General features: G+C 37.2%; 1 protein-coding gene across 1 annotated transcript in view; it reads right to left on the reverse strand.

The window, feature by feature from the left end:
- The window catches only part of MYZAP (myocardial zonula adherens protein), an 89,812-nt gene that overhangs the window by 21,981 nt on the left and 51,458 nt on the right, over positions 1 to 16,373 (reverse strand). The window contains exons 11-12 of the mRNA XM_048867034.2: positions 4,401 to 4,484; positions 3,794 to 3,894 (exon numbers count right to left, since the gene is read on the reverse strand). Coding sequence (XP_048722991.2) covers positions 3,794 to 3,894; positions 4,401 to 4,484 — 185 coding nt within the window. The remainder of the gene's footprint in view (positions 1 to 3,793; positions 3,895 to 4,400; positions 4,485 to 16,373) is intronic.

Consider the following 16,373-nt stretch of genomic DNA (forward strand, 5'->3'; position numbering starts at 1 on the left):
CAGTATTTTAGGATTTTTTTTTAAAACAAACATTTAAGAGCTACTTCTATGGTAGCACAGATTAAAATAAAACACTTTAGATAAGCAGATATTATACAGATCTCCATCCAACTGTATTTGAAGTAATTTATACATTCCTTGATTTTTTTTTGTGTGGTGGGGGAGGAAACAAACACTTAATATACTGAACTTTGCTTTTTAGAAAATGAACACTTTCAGTGTTCAGAAGCTGAAGTCCAGGTTCACTAGGCCCTACCTCTGCAGATTCACACACACAGTGAGATCTACTGTGTATATGAACTTGCAGAATTGGTGCCTTAGTTGATATTCCATTCCATTGCTTTGGTCTCTTCGAACAATTATTGTTTCTGCAAGTGTTCCAAACTATCCACACCAATGCAGACACTTGTGATTCCATACTGCAAAATGTGCTATTTTATTTGCCAGTTACAAAGTGCAATTTCAAGACAAACTTCTCTAACAAGCATCCAAAAACATGAAAAACTTGGGAGTAAGCAAGGCATTTATTACATGTAGATTATTGATAATTTTAATTAAAAACACGACCTCTTACTTTGTTTCTACAGCTGGTGCCAAAGTTTAAAATCTTGGGTTAAGGTTGGGGAACACATTCATTTTGTGAAACCCTGAGGCATGCCTATTGTCGTCCAGTAATAATATGAAATGCTGGAGCAACATTAAGTAACAGTACATTTTTAAAAATAAAACGCAGCTGTGACTATAATATAAAGTTACTCTGTTTAAAAACTAATTTTAATAAAACCATAAGAAAACATTAAAAATAAAATTAGCATTGTTTTTTAAATTCTGGGATTATAAACAGGGTGTGAAAAATCATCTCTGTATTAAAATACTCGCAGGTAGAGCAGATGGAGTAATTTCTGCTGGTACATGGAAGCTGGGCATGAGATGTTAAGCCAAATTTTGAAGAAATGGTCTTCTGAATCAGAATCCAAAATCACATAATAGAATAATGCAGCTACTGCCTTTGAAGGCAAAATTCTGCTCTGTAGTTATCATTCCTGTTTCTGGGGCAAAATGGACCAAGAACAAATCCAAATCCAAATGTAGGGCCTTGACTACAAGACTTGGTCCTGATTCTACAAACATTTATCACTGAATATAATTGCTTACAGCTAACTGTAGTAGAAACGGAGGTCTCAATCCAACAAAGCAGTGACGCTTTAGTGCTTACTCCTGAGAGTAGTAAGCAATACGTTCATTAGCAAGTGTTTGTAGGATCAAGTTCTTTGATAGTTACCTAAGGTACACAACTCCGCTGTAAACATTCTGCAAAAGAATGTTGGATACTGGTGAATCTTTTTTGGGCAAACAGAGCCCTTAGGACTGTAACAGGTGACCCATCCAAGAAGAAAAGAGATGGCTTGCAAATCAACACCCTTTTGCAGGAGAATTATAGATTTTACACCTAATTATATTAGATTGAAAATAAAATAAATTACAGCTTCATTTTACAAAAAGATTTACAACACACAATCAGAAAAACTATACAACTGTACAACAGTCTCTCCTTCAATGTGTTTGAAATATGTAAAATTGCACTATACAGCTTCCTCTCAAGAAGCAATACAGATTGCATTTTCAATCTGCTCTTCTTCCAAAACCCCATGCAAAACACTAATGTCAGTAGCAACTTCAGATATGGAGCTACTAAAAAGTTGCACACAGAAAATGTTGAGCAAGACTCTCTGCGGCTAGTCTTCTCTGTGGCTGCTTAGCTTAATTCTTATCAGACGTCAAGCTGCACAAGGCACTTGCTTATTTGTAAGGAATGCATTGACTTGCGTGTTTAAGATGTATTATTCTTCACACTAAACTCCAGGACTCTCTTGAATGGGGTGTACGTCCTCACAGGTCTTGAAGTTTCAGGAGACCTTCTGCTGTCGATGTTTGTACTGCTAAGAGATGGAAAGACATTTTAACTGTCAAAGTCTGTGGGGTTCAACTTGTTTTGCTTGACATGTCAATTTGGGCAGCTAGACACAAGTTCTTTGCAGTGAAGTTTATGTACTGAAGGTTCTTTTTGATACTAGCTCTAGAAGCTGTAATGCACATTAGATACACCCCAGATGTCTTTTTAAATGTCACGAAGAACTCTTGGTAATCTTATGCCAGATAATAGCAAGTTTGGGATGTGAGCATCAACAAATCACATATTAGAATATATACCAACACAGGTGCTCTAATTTAGCATGCTGAAGTCTCCCTAAAGCCATAAAAACTAGTGACATGGAATTAAAAAATAAAGTTGACTGTAAAAACGTAGTTTCATGAAAACTAAACCAGGTAGATGTCACAGATAAATTTAAAGAATGGGAGAAATCTGAAAGCTATGCAAAGGCTGCTTTGAGATCTAAAGGGGCCCCAAGAAGCACCACAAAGAAGGGTTTGTTAGCTTCATAGTGCCATTAAATTACACTCTAGGCTCAAAGTTGCCAAACAAGCTGAAAAACGGACATGGTAGTTTTTATATTATGAGGGCAAATTATATTAGACAAGATAGTTTACTGATTTCATGTGCCTACTTGCATTCCTCAAAATTAAATATTTACTTTGCAGGGCTGTTAAAATGGATTATTGTACTGCTGGGCATTTTAAAAATGGCAACGCTATTGGGCTTTATTGTTCATGGACAATTACTACTTTTTATTTTAAGTGAGTTTTGAGCAAGTTCTGTCCCCCTCCTGATGCAAGTGCACGGAGCCTTGGTTATAGAAGAACTAACATGGTTCCAGTGGAGCATGTAAGAGAGAGAGAGTGTAGCCCATACAAATGGGCTGTGAAGACACCCTTCCCCTCAAAGAAAATAAAGCAGTTTAGATGCAGGCTCAGGAGATAAAACAAAACTAAGCAGATCCAGTGGCCAATCCCCATGCAGGGCTGGGGGCATGTAGAAGAACTACAGCAGCCTTAAAAGGAGCTCTACTGCCACTACTCAACCTTCAGAAGGAGTTGCCACTTTTTCCTCCCACCCCTGAAGCTTGCATTGGTCAGGCTTGTAACAGGATTCACCTAGCTACATGCATATAGTCCAACAGTTAATATGTTAATAGTTATATTGTAATAGCTTTCAGAGGAGCTCTTACTGCAAACAGTGATCAACAATACGTTATTTCCTATATTAGGTTCCTGTAGTATCTCAAATAATATCTAGCAATTTTAAGCTAACACTGACTTTTTAAAATAGTGATGGACCATGTATGTTACGAATACACAACATTAGCCTAATCTGAATTATGGAGCAGCCAAATTCCAGTACTGCCTAACATACTTTACGCAACCCAACTGAAGTGCTAAAGTTCTGCAGCTATGTTCTGCTGCACTCACAGTAGGAAAACTTGAACACTATTTTTCCTATAGGTCACAAGAACAGTTATTTGATATCCCCCCAAAAGGTGGAACTCTAGGGGGCCTAGGTTTAACTCCCTGCTCATTTCACCCTTTTGTAGTTAAATACTCCAGGAGCCTCTACCATGCTCCATCATTTAAAGGAAAGAGACATGTTTGTTGTAGGTGTCAGAAATTAAGTCAATGGTAAATACCATTTCCATGCTACACACCACTCTGTATGCCATGAAGAAAAAGATCATTAAATAAAAGTACATTAGCCATTAGGCTGCAGATAAGTTCTTGAGAAATTACTGTTGGTAGATATAAGTGCTGTTGTTCCAAATCCATATTCTGGATAGATTTATTGACAGTGATTTTCTGTGGAGAACCTTTCCAGTAAATTATCTGAAGCTCTGAATACCTGGATGGAAGATCACATCCTACTCCGATCTCTCTTGTTTCTACATTAGTCCTTGGCTGGGTTTCCATTAAGTAGTCCAACCTGTCTTGTAATTCTTTATTCTGGAAAAGAAGGATTTTCTTCATGACCTTTCAAGTTGCATTTTCCGAGAAGACAAATATGTTTTAATGATTTTAGCTCATTAACATTGTATTTTCTCTTTTAAATTAATAAAGTCCAGCATAAGGCTTTCTTCATCAACATTCCAAAATTATTATTTAGAATACACAAAAATTTTGGAAAATAAAGTTACTGTGACCGTAAAAACACAAGTCAATCAATGCCCTACATACAGAATGCTAGATTTTTTAAATGTCTCTATAGTGTAAATGCATAACTATGTTACAGAAGTTCAACATGAATGTGAAGATTATTTGTTTATTACATGCATTCATGATGATCCTGATGTTACAGATATTTCTGTTTCCATATTCAAGACCAGTTACTACATACAGTGAATTTACATAAATAAAACATCAGACAGCATAGCTCCAACTCTAACAGTTCTCGTAAATCACATCAAATCAATTTTAACCCTTAAAAGAGTAAAGCTAATTTAAGTCCTTACCTCACATTCTAGGAAAGAGATTTTTTCTAGAAGCTGCATTATAAACAATTCCTTTTGCTTGATCTTTTTCTTTAGTATTTCGATCTATGAATGAAAAAAAAAAAATCAGGAATATCTTAAGGCAAAGACGTTAAAAAAAAAAAAAAAAGAAGAAACAAAAGACTATTCCACAAACCGAAACCAAAACTCACTGGATTTCAGTGTGCAGCCAATATTGTACTTTCTGTTCTAGAATGTGTACATATTCCAAAACAGTTTGAATTCAAAAGGGTCAACTTGGGTGGTTTACACCATAATCACAGACATGCACTAACATGGCTTAATGCAGATGCCATGATCATACATGTGTACTAACATGGCTTCTGACACTTCATGCATTTTTAGTCTTTGGAAAGTAAACAAAAGTTTTCAAGTAACAACTAGCCGATATAAAAATATGTAAAAAAATAAAAAACTAAATTACAGGGTTCAGGGGACTCTGCTCTCAGGTTTTAAGCTCACCCAAAACTTTTATTACATGGTGCTAATCTCTCGCCCTTATTTGGCATAGCATGAAAATTCAAATATTTCTATATGAAAACTTTTATATTTCATAGTTGGGGGAAAAAGTCATCATCAACAATTGCTTGTCAGATTGATGATAAAACAACAAAAAGAGGCCACCTCAACAATAATGTGACATTTTCTGGGCTCTGTAGGGAACAATATTAACATCAATACAGTATTAATAACTTCAGATTCCCCCCTTCATTAGGGCAACCTTTCACCACTCAATTTGTGCAAACTTGTCTTAAAAGCTAATTTACCCAGCTACAAGATGATCTCCCTGAGTAGTGGGATCTTTGCATATTATTGTAGCAATTTTTAATCACACATCCCTCCCAGCCACTACTGCAATGGGTGTGGCCAGAGAAAGATGGGCATGACCAGGATGCCACAGAGCTCCCCAGTTGCAGTACCAGTCCCTTGGGGTCATTGGTAGATGGCTCAAGGCTGTTCTTAAACTGGGGGGCTGGTTTAGAGCAAGTAGCCTCTGAAAGCCTCTGTTGTCTCCACTTCTGTCCCCCTGCCAAGTTATGCTGATGCTGCTTGCCTGCAGCTGAGGTTCTGGCCCAACATGTGCATTTCTGTCTCTTGTGAAGGAGTATTTTAAGAAACCTGTTAACTGATTGCTTAAGTGAGTTCCACTGAAGTCGATCTGTATGTTGTTTAGAACAGAACACTAGTATAACAGCTCAAAACACAAAATGGAGTAGACAAGATTGAAGAGATGAACACTGAAGGCTTTGCAAAAGTACATTCTAAGAACCTAAAGGAGAAAAAGGGACGCTGCTTGTTGTGAGTGTGTGAATATGATGTAGTTTCAGGCACAGGAGAGAGATGCAGCACCAAGAGTGACAGAAAACAGTTCAGGTTACACCTACATTCCAAAAACTACACTTTTCAAGAACAGCTTCAGGTTAACTAGTTGTGCCACGACAGTGGAACTGGTATAGCCTTAAAACATTGTTTTAAAACTATACACAATACAACTAAGCCATGCTAGCAGTGATGGTTTTTAGTATACAGTTTCCATAGCATAGGCTAGTACAAAGAGAGAATTTTGGAGGGAGGCTTGAGAGGAGCAGAAATGGACATTTTCCAGTACTTACTACATGTATGTAAGAAGTGATACCTGAACACTTTACATAGAGTGCTGCAATGCAAAACCAATGCTACATTCAAAGTACATGAATTACTCGATTGTTCCAGATTTGTATGTTGTATTAAAGGGCCATTGTCTAGTCAGACTTTAGACCTGAAATTTAGGTTATTAGTAATATACTAATATGTATTAGTAATAAATAACAATACACCAGACTGTACCCCTTTAAGAACAAAATGACACTACTCAGTTATTCATCCTATTAACAAATAAATATTTTAAAATTAGTTTTTAAGTTATTAATGGTATTTTGTAAACTGTTAAGGATTCCTTAATGGTCTGCATGAAGAGACACTGACAAGTTTTATGTTACTAGAACCACTCCCCTAGATTATTAAAACGGAATTTTCTTTTAAATCTAGTTTTTTTATTTACTATATATACTTTGTTTACTTAATTTTTTTTCCAGCCTGGACAATAATAATGAAGTCAAATTAACTTTCAGGTAAAGCTGGTAGAAATTTTTCAATGAAAAGATCTTGGGTGAAAAACAAAAACAAAAAAATTAGTGAAATTTTGACTGGCTCGGCTTTCAGCTTCTGAATGCTGTAATGTTTTGCTTCCACTGCCTGGAAATACTTAAGAACAACCTTTTCTGGTGGTTTTTTTGAAAGGTCACATTTCTGTTTACATCCCAACTATATTTTGGAATTTGAGTCAATGGTGCCTCTCTAAAATAAAATACAATTGTTGGTATAAACATAGCTTTTAATCTAAAAATAATATATTTTAAAGGGTGCAGGTCATGTCCTAGGTGCAGAAGAAGGGCTGAAAGCCAATAATATTTACTGAATTCTGCACTCTGTATGAAGCTAAGTCATGTCAGGACTTAAACAGTTAAGTTCCAGTCCACCTTTACTGAATAATCAACCATTTAAAAAAAAATCAAAAGATCACACTAACAATTGCATTCTGGTTTCACTGAAGTCAGGATGAATTTTGATGTTGGACTTCTGTGGAAGCAGAATTAGACATCAAGTTAGAGTTTTAGCAAACCTAGGCCCCATTCCTGCCTACTTCTGCATGTAGGTATATATCCTCCTGCTCATGGAGTACCCATTGACATAAGTGATTTTACTGTTACCCGTAGATGCTGGAATACAACATATGAAAAAAAAGTCACTCATGCAGATTCTTCTTTAGACCTGCTATACTAGTATACAACCTAGCACTGTGCAGATGAAGGAAGGGGAATGCTACAGGAGCTGTCACTCAGCAAAACTGGATATGTCATAGCACAAAAACCTGAACATTTCCCCCCCGCCCAATTAAATTCAATAGTTTGGGCCGTGAGCCAAGAAAAATTTCATAAATGCCTATAACTGTTGCCACAAGAAAATTATAAAAATACTCATGAGCAATAAAAATAGGTATTTTCTATAAAATTCTCATTAAACTGAATGGATTTTATCCTGTCAGATTGCTGAATGGCTGTGACCTTTACATATAAAATTTTAAGGAAAAAAAAGTAAAAACTATTTATTCATAGAAGTGCAGTAAAATTTTATTTTAAATTAATTAAATTTAAAAAACAGCCAATCAGAAGGCAACTGAAGTTCCAAATAATTCAATTTTCCACTTATAACTGTCACTGTGGTACACTGGAGAGATAAGGTGTTTGAGGTAATATCACTAATATGCATCAGAGTAAAACAAATTCCAAAAGCCTGTCCAGCTCTCTCTCCCTCTTCATTTCATCTCCCCCCCCTTTAAATTTTTTTTATTAAACTGTTTTTTGCTATTAAAAACCCCTTCTATGTAAAGCTCTCCAGCATATCTGAAAATAATCAATAAAAAAGGTCTCAGAGAAAGAGGAAAAGAATCTGAAAAATTCAATTTAAATATTAAATACAATGGCCATCACTTTCACAAAATATCCATTGCAAACCAATATAAAAAATTAATGAGTGCAAAAAACCCCAAAACAGTTCTAAAGAGAAAGACCTGGAAAAGGTTAGAGTAAAACACAGATGAATTAAAAAAAAGGCAAAGAACTTAAAACATAAGATTTGTGAAGACAATAATAAAAAGAAGTACAGCTAACATGGGTATTTATCTTAATAAAAGTGATGTGTCTAATTTGTATTTTTAATCATTTATTTTCAATAAATGTGTCATACATAGAAGTGGCAATTCAATTATTGAAAAAAGGCAAGTGTAAATTCCATACTGTAAATTTTTCAACTAAATGATAATGATAAAATACACAGCAGTGAAGAAATGCTATGATCAACTCATCCATTTCTTTGCAAATAAGGGGTTTATTTTCAGTTCAAGCTGGTGCTCCTTCATCTGTCTTTCACTTTAAATAGCAGATTCTTCTCTGGCTAAAATATAGTTCCATTAGCATTGTCATTTAAAACTAGATTTTAAGTGATCTTTTCAGCTTTCATATCTTCATATGAAAGTAATGTTTATAGCACCTGCAGACACTTGACAGCTATTGATCCTGGTCTTTAATTATTGCTATGTCTAACACTATAATTATAATTATAGTTCAGCCAGCATTTTTGTTATAAGTGGGTTTAGTCTTCCCACAATTTTGAAAGTGGAATATACTGACAGTATAAATTGTTTTCTTATGGTGGTATTTGGCATTAACATTCTGTTCCCCTGCCATGCACAGAAGGAAATCATTTTGGTATCAGACATCTGTATGCGTAGTGAGAGCAGACTTTCAGCTTGAAACCAAGTACAGCTGTGTAATCAGAGGACAATTTTTCCCTTACTGAGGCAGATCCTGTTACTGGAGATATTACACAGTAGTTGGTGCCAATTCTGATTTTTAAATTAATTTGGAAAACAAATGTTTTTATTTAGAGTAGTAATCTAATTGGACACCAATAAACATTTCTGAAAGCCAACTAGGGCCTTACACCTCTACCTTTTCATAACAGCTTATTTTACTGGTTCACAGAGTGATTATAATTCAAAGCCTTTACACCATGAAAGTTAAAATTGAGCAAAGAAGATGGTTCAGTATCACACTGTCCGGTACAAGTACATGTAGTCTGATTAAAATGGAATCTACGTATATATTCATATATATTCCACATCTACTCAGAATTAACACTGTATATACAGATCTGAATGATCTGAAAATGGTCTAGGGAGATTATACCTAGAATAACAATGAAAATGCTAGAATTAAAAGGAACATATTGAAATCCAGAACAGAACACTAAGATGGAAAGCCTGATGGATTCTTCCACCTCTCCCCAACATGGTATTGATTGATTTTCATTCAACTAGTATTCTATGATTTGGCATCAGATTTACTGCATTTGTGTTCCAAGGCAGGAGCCACTAACGGCTCTGGAGTTCTGAACCATACACACCAACAGCAACATTTCTTGGCTCATTTTAACATGGCTTTATGGCTGCAGTTCAATTCTATTCATCCTTTTCTTCAGTTCCTTTGGAGGACTGTGCTAAAATTGTAATCTACTAAGTATAAAAGTGTGTAAGAAAAGCAAAGATTCCTATGGCCTAAAAGCTTATTTGTTTATATCAGTAAAAATAATATGGGGTAAGACCAATAGAGGATCTGGTTGGACCATGTGGATTACACTTGCAGTGAGCTGTTACACAAAATACCTGACTCCCCAAATCCTATAACACTGTTATTTTATATATTATATATAAGTGACACTTCATTCAATCCAAGATTTTAGGTATGTTGACTAAAATGATCCTAAATCCATTAGGGGTGAAACACACCCAGCAGTGGACAAGCCACAGACGTCTCTCCACTGTGAAGGGAGGAGGACAGAGGTGTGGAAAGACTTTGCACCCCCTGAATGTGGCAGAGTTATTCTCTGTGCCAAATGCACATAGGCCAGCATGGAGGATGAGCAGGAATGTAGCCAGTGAGCTTGCAGTTATTCTGACCCTTTGAAAGGGACAGTCAGGTTCTTGGCAACTGCTGCAATCCAGGACCTGGAGGAGCCACCACAAAGGGGCTATAGAGCTGCTGAAGCCTTGTCCAGGAGCTGACAGTGGATTTAGACCTCCACTAAGAGGCCATTCACTGCATCTTTGGATAAAAGGTGTTAAATTCCCACCCTATGGCCTTTCATGTTGGGAAAAGACATTAAGAAGCAATCAAACCTGATCGTATAAAAACTTTTAGGGTACTATGATACCCCGATGAGGAGATGCTACATTTAAAGGAAACATGGGAAAGGAAGCAACAACTTTGGATGAGTATAAAAGATATATTAAATAAAGCCTTAAATTAAACACAATATATATAGGTACAGTACATTGATATAAGTAACACTGCATAAAGTGAAAGTGTGATCTTCACTATGTTAGGAATGTAACAAGGGTATTGGCTCAAATACGCATACTTTCTGGTAAAATGTTCTTAAAATAAACAGAAGGGATACTTCAAACTTCCATAGTGCTTTCCTTTTTGCAAAGAGCTAGACAAACATTAACTCATGGAATCTAATCTAAAACACACACAACATCCCAACACACAGAAAGAGATGGTCTCTGCCATGAGCACTGGCAGTGTAAAGTAGACACACAGTATGTGGGGCAAAAGACCAAAAAGCCATGAAGTCAGTTTTCATGTAGGGATATCTTGCAGAAAGAAGTGGGTTTTAAGCAGCCTATTCAAGGCATAGGTGAATATGCATGGAGAGAGAAGGAGCATGACAAATTAAAGATGATAATCAGGCTGAGAGCCTGACAGGAGGGATGGCAGAATTATCCACAATGAAAGATGTGGGTGAGAAGTGGAGCAGTTTGGGACAAAAAATAATCCTCCAACTCTTCTCAGACTCACTCCTGGATCCACTGCAGTCTGGCTTCTATCCTCTGCATTCCACTGAAAGTGTTATCACCATGGTCTAAAAAGGACACCTTTCTGGCTAAGACTTAGAGCCTCTAATCCAGGGGTTGTCAACCTTTCAGAAGTGGTGTGCAGAGTCTTCATTTATTCACTCTAATTTAAGGTTTTTCGTGCCAGTAATACATTTTAATGTTTTTAGAGGGTCTCTTTCTATAAGTCTTTAATATAACACTAAACTATTGTTGTATGTAAAGTAAATAAAGTTTTTAAAATGTTTAAGAAGCTTCATTTAAAATTAAATTAAAATGCAGACACCCCGGACCAGTGGCTAGGACCCAGGCGTGTGAGTGCCACTGAAAATCAGCTCGCGTGCTGCCTTTGGCACGTGTGCCATAGGTTGGCTACCTAATGGCCTAATGGTTGGCTACCTACCTGCTCTAATCCATTCTTATCCTTGATCTTTACTTAGCCTTCAGTACTGTTGGTCACTCCCTACTAGAAATCCTGTCCCCCCAGGTAGTTTTCATGGCATTGTCCTCTCACCATTCTCTTCCTCCTTCTCTGACTGCTATTTTCGTATATCCCATAACCCCTCTCTGGGGGAGCCTCACAGGGCTCTAACCTAGCACTCCCTTTACACCTTATCTCAGCTGTTCTTATCTTTTCTCACAGTTCTACCAACATCTCTACATAGAGTCACAATTGTTCCTCTCTTCACACCCATACTGACTATTTCTCTAACACTGTTATTTGTATTACAGTAGACCCTAGCGATCCTAATCAGAGCTGAAAGCCTCACTGGGTTAGGGGATGCACATCATTCTGGATGGTTAGTCATCAGCTCAACTTTAATATGGCCACTTTAAAGCCCTTTATTTTTCTTCAGTGCTCACCATCTTACCTCATTTTCTGTTGTCATTGAGCGCACCCCCATCCTCCCTGTCCTGCAATGTCACAGTCATCTTTCACTCTCAATCTCTCAGCACACATCCAGATCATCATCAAATCCTGTATTGTCTCTCTCTCCACACTTAGAAAATCCAACCCTTCCATTTCATCCCATCATTTAAGATGCTTGACTATGCTCTTCTCTCTCATCTTGGATACAATGACCTCCTCAAATTCCCTTCCTTGCTAAAACAGACTATCAATCCTCTCTTTGAAAAATTGTTCCCCTGACATCTCCTGGCATAGTCACCCCAGTTTAAACCTTTCACTTTTTGCTTCAAGGCCCTACAAAACTTCACCCTGAACTACATCTTGGAACTCTACTTTGCTCTCTTTCATGTGAGCAAAGATGCTGGTTTTGACACCTACTTAATTTCTTTTGCCCTCTCCTGTCCTCTTCTATACTGCCCTCTGTGCATGGAACAAACTCTGAAATTCAGAGCATCAGGCTCACACTCCTCTTCCCAATCTCTTTCGCAGACCCACTCTATCTGAAGCTCCAAACAAGATTGTTTCTTTTAAATTATTCTCAATCTAATACAACTCCTTCCCCTGGTTCTCCCAGAGTGTCCTGTCTGTACTGAAAAGTTAATATTAGTTTTATACAATTTGCTCTTGAGATGGTGAGACACATCTGAAAGGAAATAGCCAGAAATGAAAGGTTAATGGTAGAAAATTAGATTTGGGAGTCATCAGCATAAAGCTAGGACTCTGAACCCATAAGAGTGAATAAGATCATTAAAAGAAGAGGAGAAAGCAAAGGACACTACCCTGGGACAAAGATGTGGGGAAGGAGCAGAAGAAAATCTGCCAAAAAAAATGCTGAAGGAGCGAAGAGTGAGGTTAGAGAAGAATCAGGAGAGTACAAAGCAATTCAAAGCCAAGGAAATGAGAAAAATATTTTCTCTTTTTTGTCATTCTCTAAGAGAATGATAAAATAATTGCCTTTTTTAAAAAGGGGTTGTGTAAATGGCACAACCTTGACATATTGGTTTTTTGCTAAATATGATCCATTTCAGAGCTGGAGGCTTGAAAATGTATATTGATTTATCAGGTTGGAGTAGATCCAGCAGTTATTTAAATTCACCCAAGATTTACCACACAATGATATCATCCAGTTGAAGTTATTTCTCAGTACATCACATTGTACATTTATATGAGTATTGTATATTATAAAAGACATTTATATTTTACTGTTCATCTGCCATTAGTGAATTTGACACCTGTAACATGGTGATACATGACAAACAAAAATGGACAAACCAGTTATAAACATGACTAAACTTATTACAAACACACAATGGACTAAACAATACAGGACAGACAAGACATCACAACATTGACTAGAATGCTCAGCCTTTGTCATCTTTTTAGGGAGACAGTGGCTGTACAGGAAAGACCAGATTTCATTCTAAAAGTCTAATGTTTCATTCAACTTTATTTTTTAAATAAGCCAAGTTTATTGTATTCTAGGCATTAGAGCTGAGATTTTTCCAAGGGGCTCTATCAAAAATCAATAAGAATGAGCATCTTATTCCCTTAGGCCCCATTAAAAACTCCAGACTCAGATAATATCTTCTACTTTTTTTTATCATCAGTTTTCACACTCTCTCTCTCTCATATATATTATATACACATACACACACATACACATATACACACACACATCAGTAAAAACAGATTTAACATAGTTGTAGTAACAGATATTATTACTCAAACTAGGTTTAGCGTAAATTATTGCACTAATTTAAGGGACTTTCTAATCTGTCTAGTTCTAGCAATATTAAACCAGTGTTTGATCTCAATCTACTGCTACAGTAGCTCTGAGGAATCACTGGTGTTCTAGTGTGTAAGAACTGTTTGTACAGTGTCTAGCATAACTGGGTACTGACCCCCTTGATTAGGAACTACCATAATACAATAATAACGTGGGTTTAAGTATGCTAGCTGGTTTGCTGCTCCAATCCAAGTTGCAGGCGTCAATGCTTTGCAAAGTGGATTCTATAGATGAAGCTGGACCAGAAATGACAGATTGCCTCTGCCACAAATACATGAATGAACGTTTCCACCAAAGATCTCTGGTGGTTCTATTTTTGGTTGTCTGTTGAGGTCTAATACATTCCATGTAGGATGTTGGACTGTATAGCTTCGTTTTTTAGATTCACTGAGGCATTCCACAAAAAGAAAAGGAGTACTTGTGGCATCTTAGAGACTAACAAATTTATCTGAGCATAAGCATTATGATTCTCTGCCATTTATGCTTTGAAGTTGCTCTTCTTAAGCCATGTTCCCATATGGCTTTTCTTTCTACATGTGGGCTCCTTTGTTGAAAAATATAGAGATGTTGTATCCCACACAAGTATAGAGTTTTGTTAGTAAAAATACAGCATCCCAGTTTGGATGGTGATTCCACAGTCCATGTTTCAGTGTTGCTTCTTTTACAGTTTTAAAAGTATTTCCATATTAAAACTGGCAATACCATATAATATGCCTGGAGTTTCTGAAACGTCTTGAGTAAGCAGTTTTCAGCTGGTCATATAGCCTTTTTTGTCACGCTTCCTTCTCTTTTCCATTTGTTCAATATAATGTGTATCTTCATTATTTGGGTTAGGATTCACTCCTTAGCAGATCGTATACAAATATTCTCTCTTTCATGCCAATTTCTGCTACAATAAAAAAAGGATATAGCTTCTTTTTCTTATGTCTGGCCGCCACTTATCTTCCAATGAATCTCAGACTAAATGTGGAGAACAGCTCGTGTGCCATGACCTGGAGACAGTTCAATTCAGTAGGTTAGGGGAATGTCATTCTAAATTTCTATTCTGTAGATATTTTCTTGCCAAGGAAAAAAACCCCTTCTTTCCCCTTTAAATCTCTCTCTCCCCCAAAATGCTCAGTTTCAAATTTCAAATTCAATCCTCTCTCAGTGATGAAATGCTTTATTATGTCAAATAAAGTCCCTTGTGTAATGAAAATGTGATCTTGTTTTTACAGCATAATACTCAAAAGCAAAGGAAAGAAACTTCAAATCTTTTAAATGTCACCAGGTTGAAATTTAGCACATAGTCACTCCGCCTAGATGAATACTTTTGTTTGTTTAAAAAAAACCTAAAAATAATTTGATTTAAATTTTTATGTTTCATTTTAAGTTCTTTTAACTTGTTGTTTTTCTTAATAAAGTCCCTGCAAAAGGTTTTGGGGGGACGGAGGCAATTACAGCTATTCTCCACCATGGCAAAAGAAGGAAAAGATCACTTTAAAGAGCAAGATTTCACCCATGTCCATGCATTTAAGTAGACAAAAAAAGTGAGGCAAAGGTTTGGCAGCAACACCATTACCAGGTCAGAAGCACTGCTATCATCTTGCCTCAGGTCTCATAAGTCTGCATCTGCCTGTCCAGTTCTGTCTCATCTTATTGGTGGCTGATCTCTCCAGTGAAAGTGTTTGGAAGAAAACATTTCTGCCCACTTCAATGTAACAGTTCTGCCTAAGAGTTTCACCATCTTTGACTTTCTTTCACTGCATTAGGCATTAGCCTGTCTGGTTAATAACCAAGTGTTACTTTAAGATGTATATACAGGGAGAGCAAGAAGCAGACTATTGATAGTCTCTCAATTTCTCCCATATTAATGCTCACTTCGATTTATCCACTGAGATCCAGATGATCCACCTTCTCTGACACTTCCTTTCCTAAAAGAACCTGCACTGTAAACTTCCTAAAGTTGGCACAATTTCTTCTTAAAAATATAAATATGCCATGCCACCAGACATTGAGATTCTCCACCTACCATGGTGCTGGGGTCTTTCACATGCAGCCATTGGCATGGTAAGTAAAAAGGAAGTACAGTATATTGTGTAACAGGGCAGGGCCAGATGACTATAGGAAAGTAATGAGAAACAGGTACATTAGCTCTAGGCTAAACAAATCCCTGTTACCATGGTAACCAAACGGCAGTTGCTTCAGGTTAATCAAGACACCTGGCTAATTAAGATCCTTCTAGAAAGCAGTGGAGACAGCTAGGTTGATTGGGACACATGAAGCCAATCAAGGGCTCACTGGAACTAGTTAAAGGCCTCCCAGTTAGTCAGTTAGAGGTGTATGTCAGGAGTAGTAGTAGGAAGTTGTGCTGCTGGAGAAACTGGGCAGGACCAACCCGATCAGGCACAAGAAAGGGGGCCCTGAGTTAAGGATAAAGTAGATGTTGAGGAAGTGGGTGCTGCTGCGGGGAAGTGGCCCAGGGAATTGTACTTGTCCTGTTTCAAAAAGTCAGCTACAAATAGCTGCTACTATTAGGGTCCCTGGGCTGGAGCCTGGAGTAGAGAGTGGGCCCAAGCTCCCTCCCCCGCCCCCACTCTCCCCGATTAATCACAGAGACAATGAGACAGACTGTGCGAGGGAGGGTTGCTTCTTCCCACCTCCCTTGCTGGCTTATGATGAAAACGGCTGAGTAGGCTCTGACCCTTGCCTCTAGAGAGAGAAGGGCAATGAGGAAGGTCACAGTTAGCCTCTGAGGCTAGC

This window comes from Caretta caretta, chromosome 10 (genome assembly GCF_965140235.1).
Source record: "Caretta caretta isolate rCarCar2 chromosome 10, rCarCar1.hap1, whole genome shotgun sequence".
Lineage (NCBI taxonomy): Eukaryota > Metazoa > Chordata > Testudines > Cheloniidae > Caretta > Caretta caretta.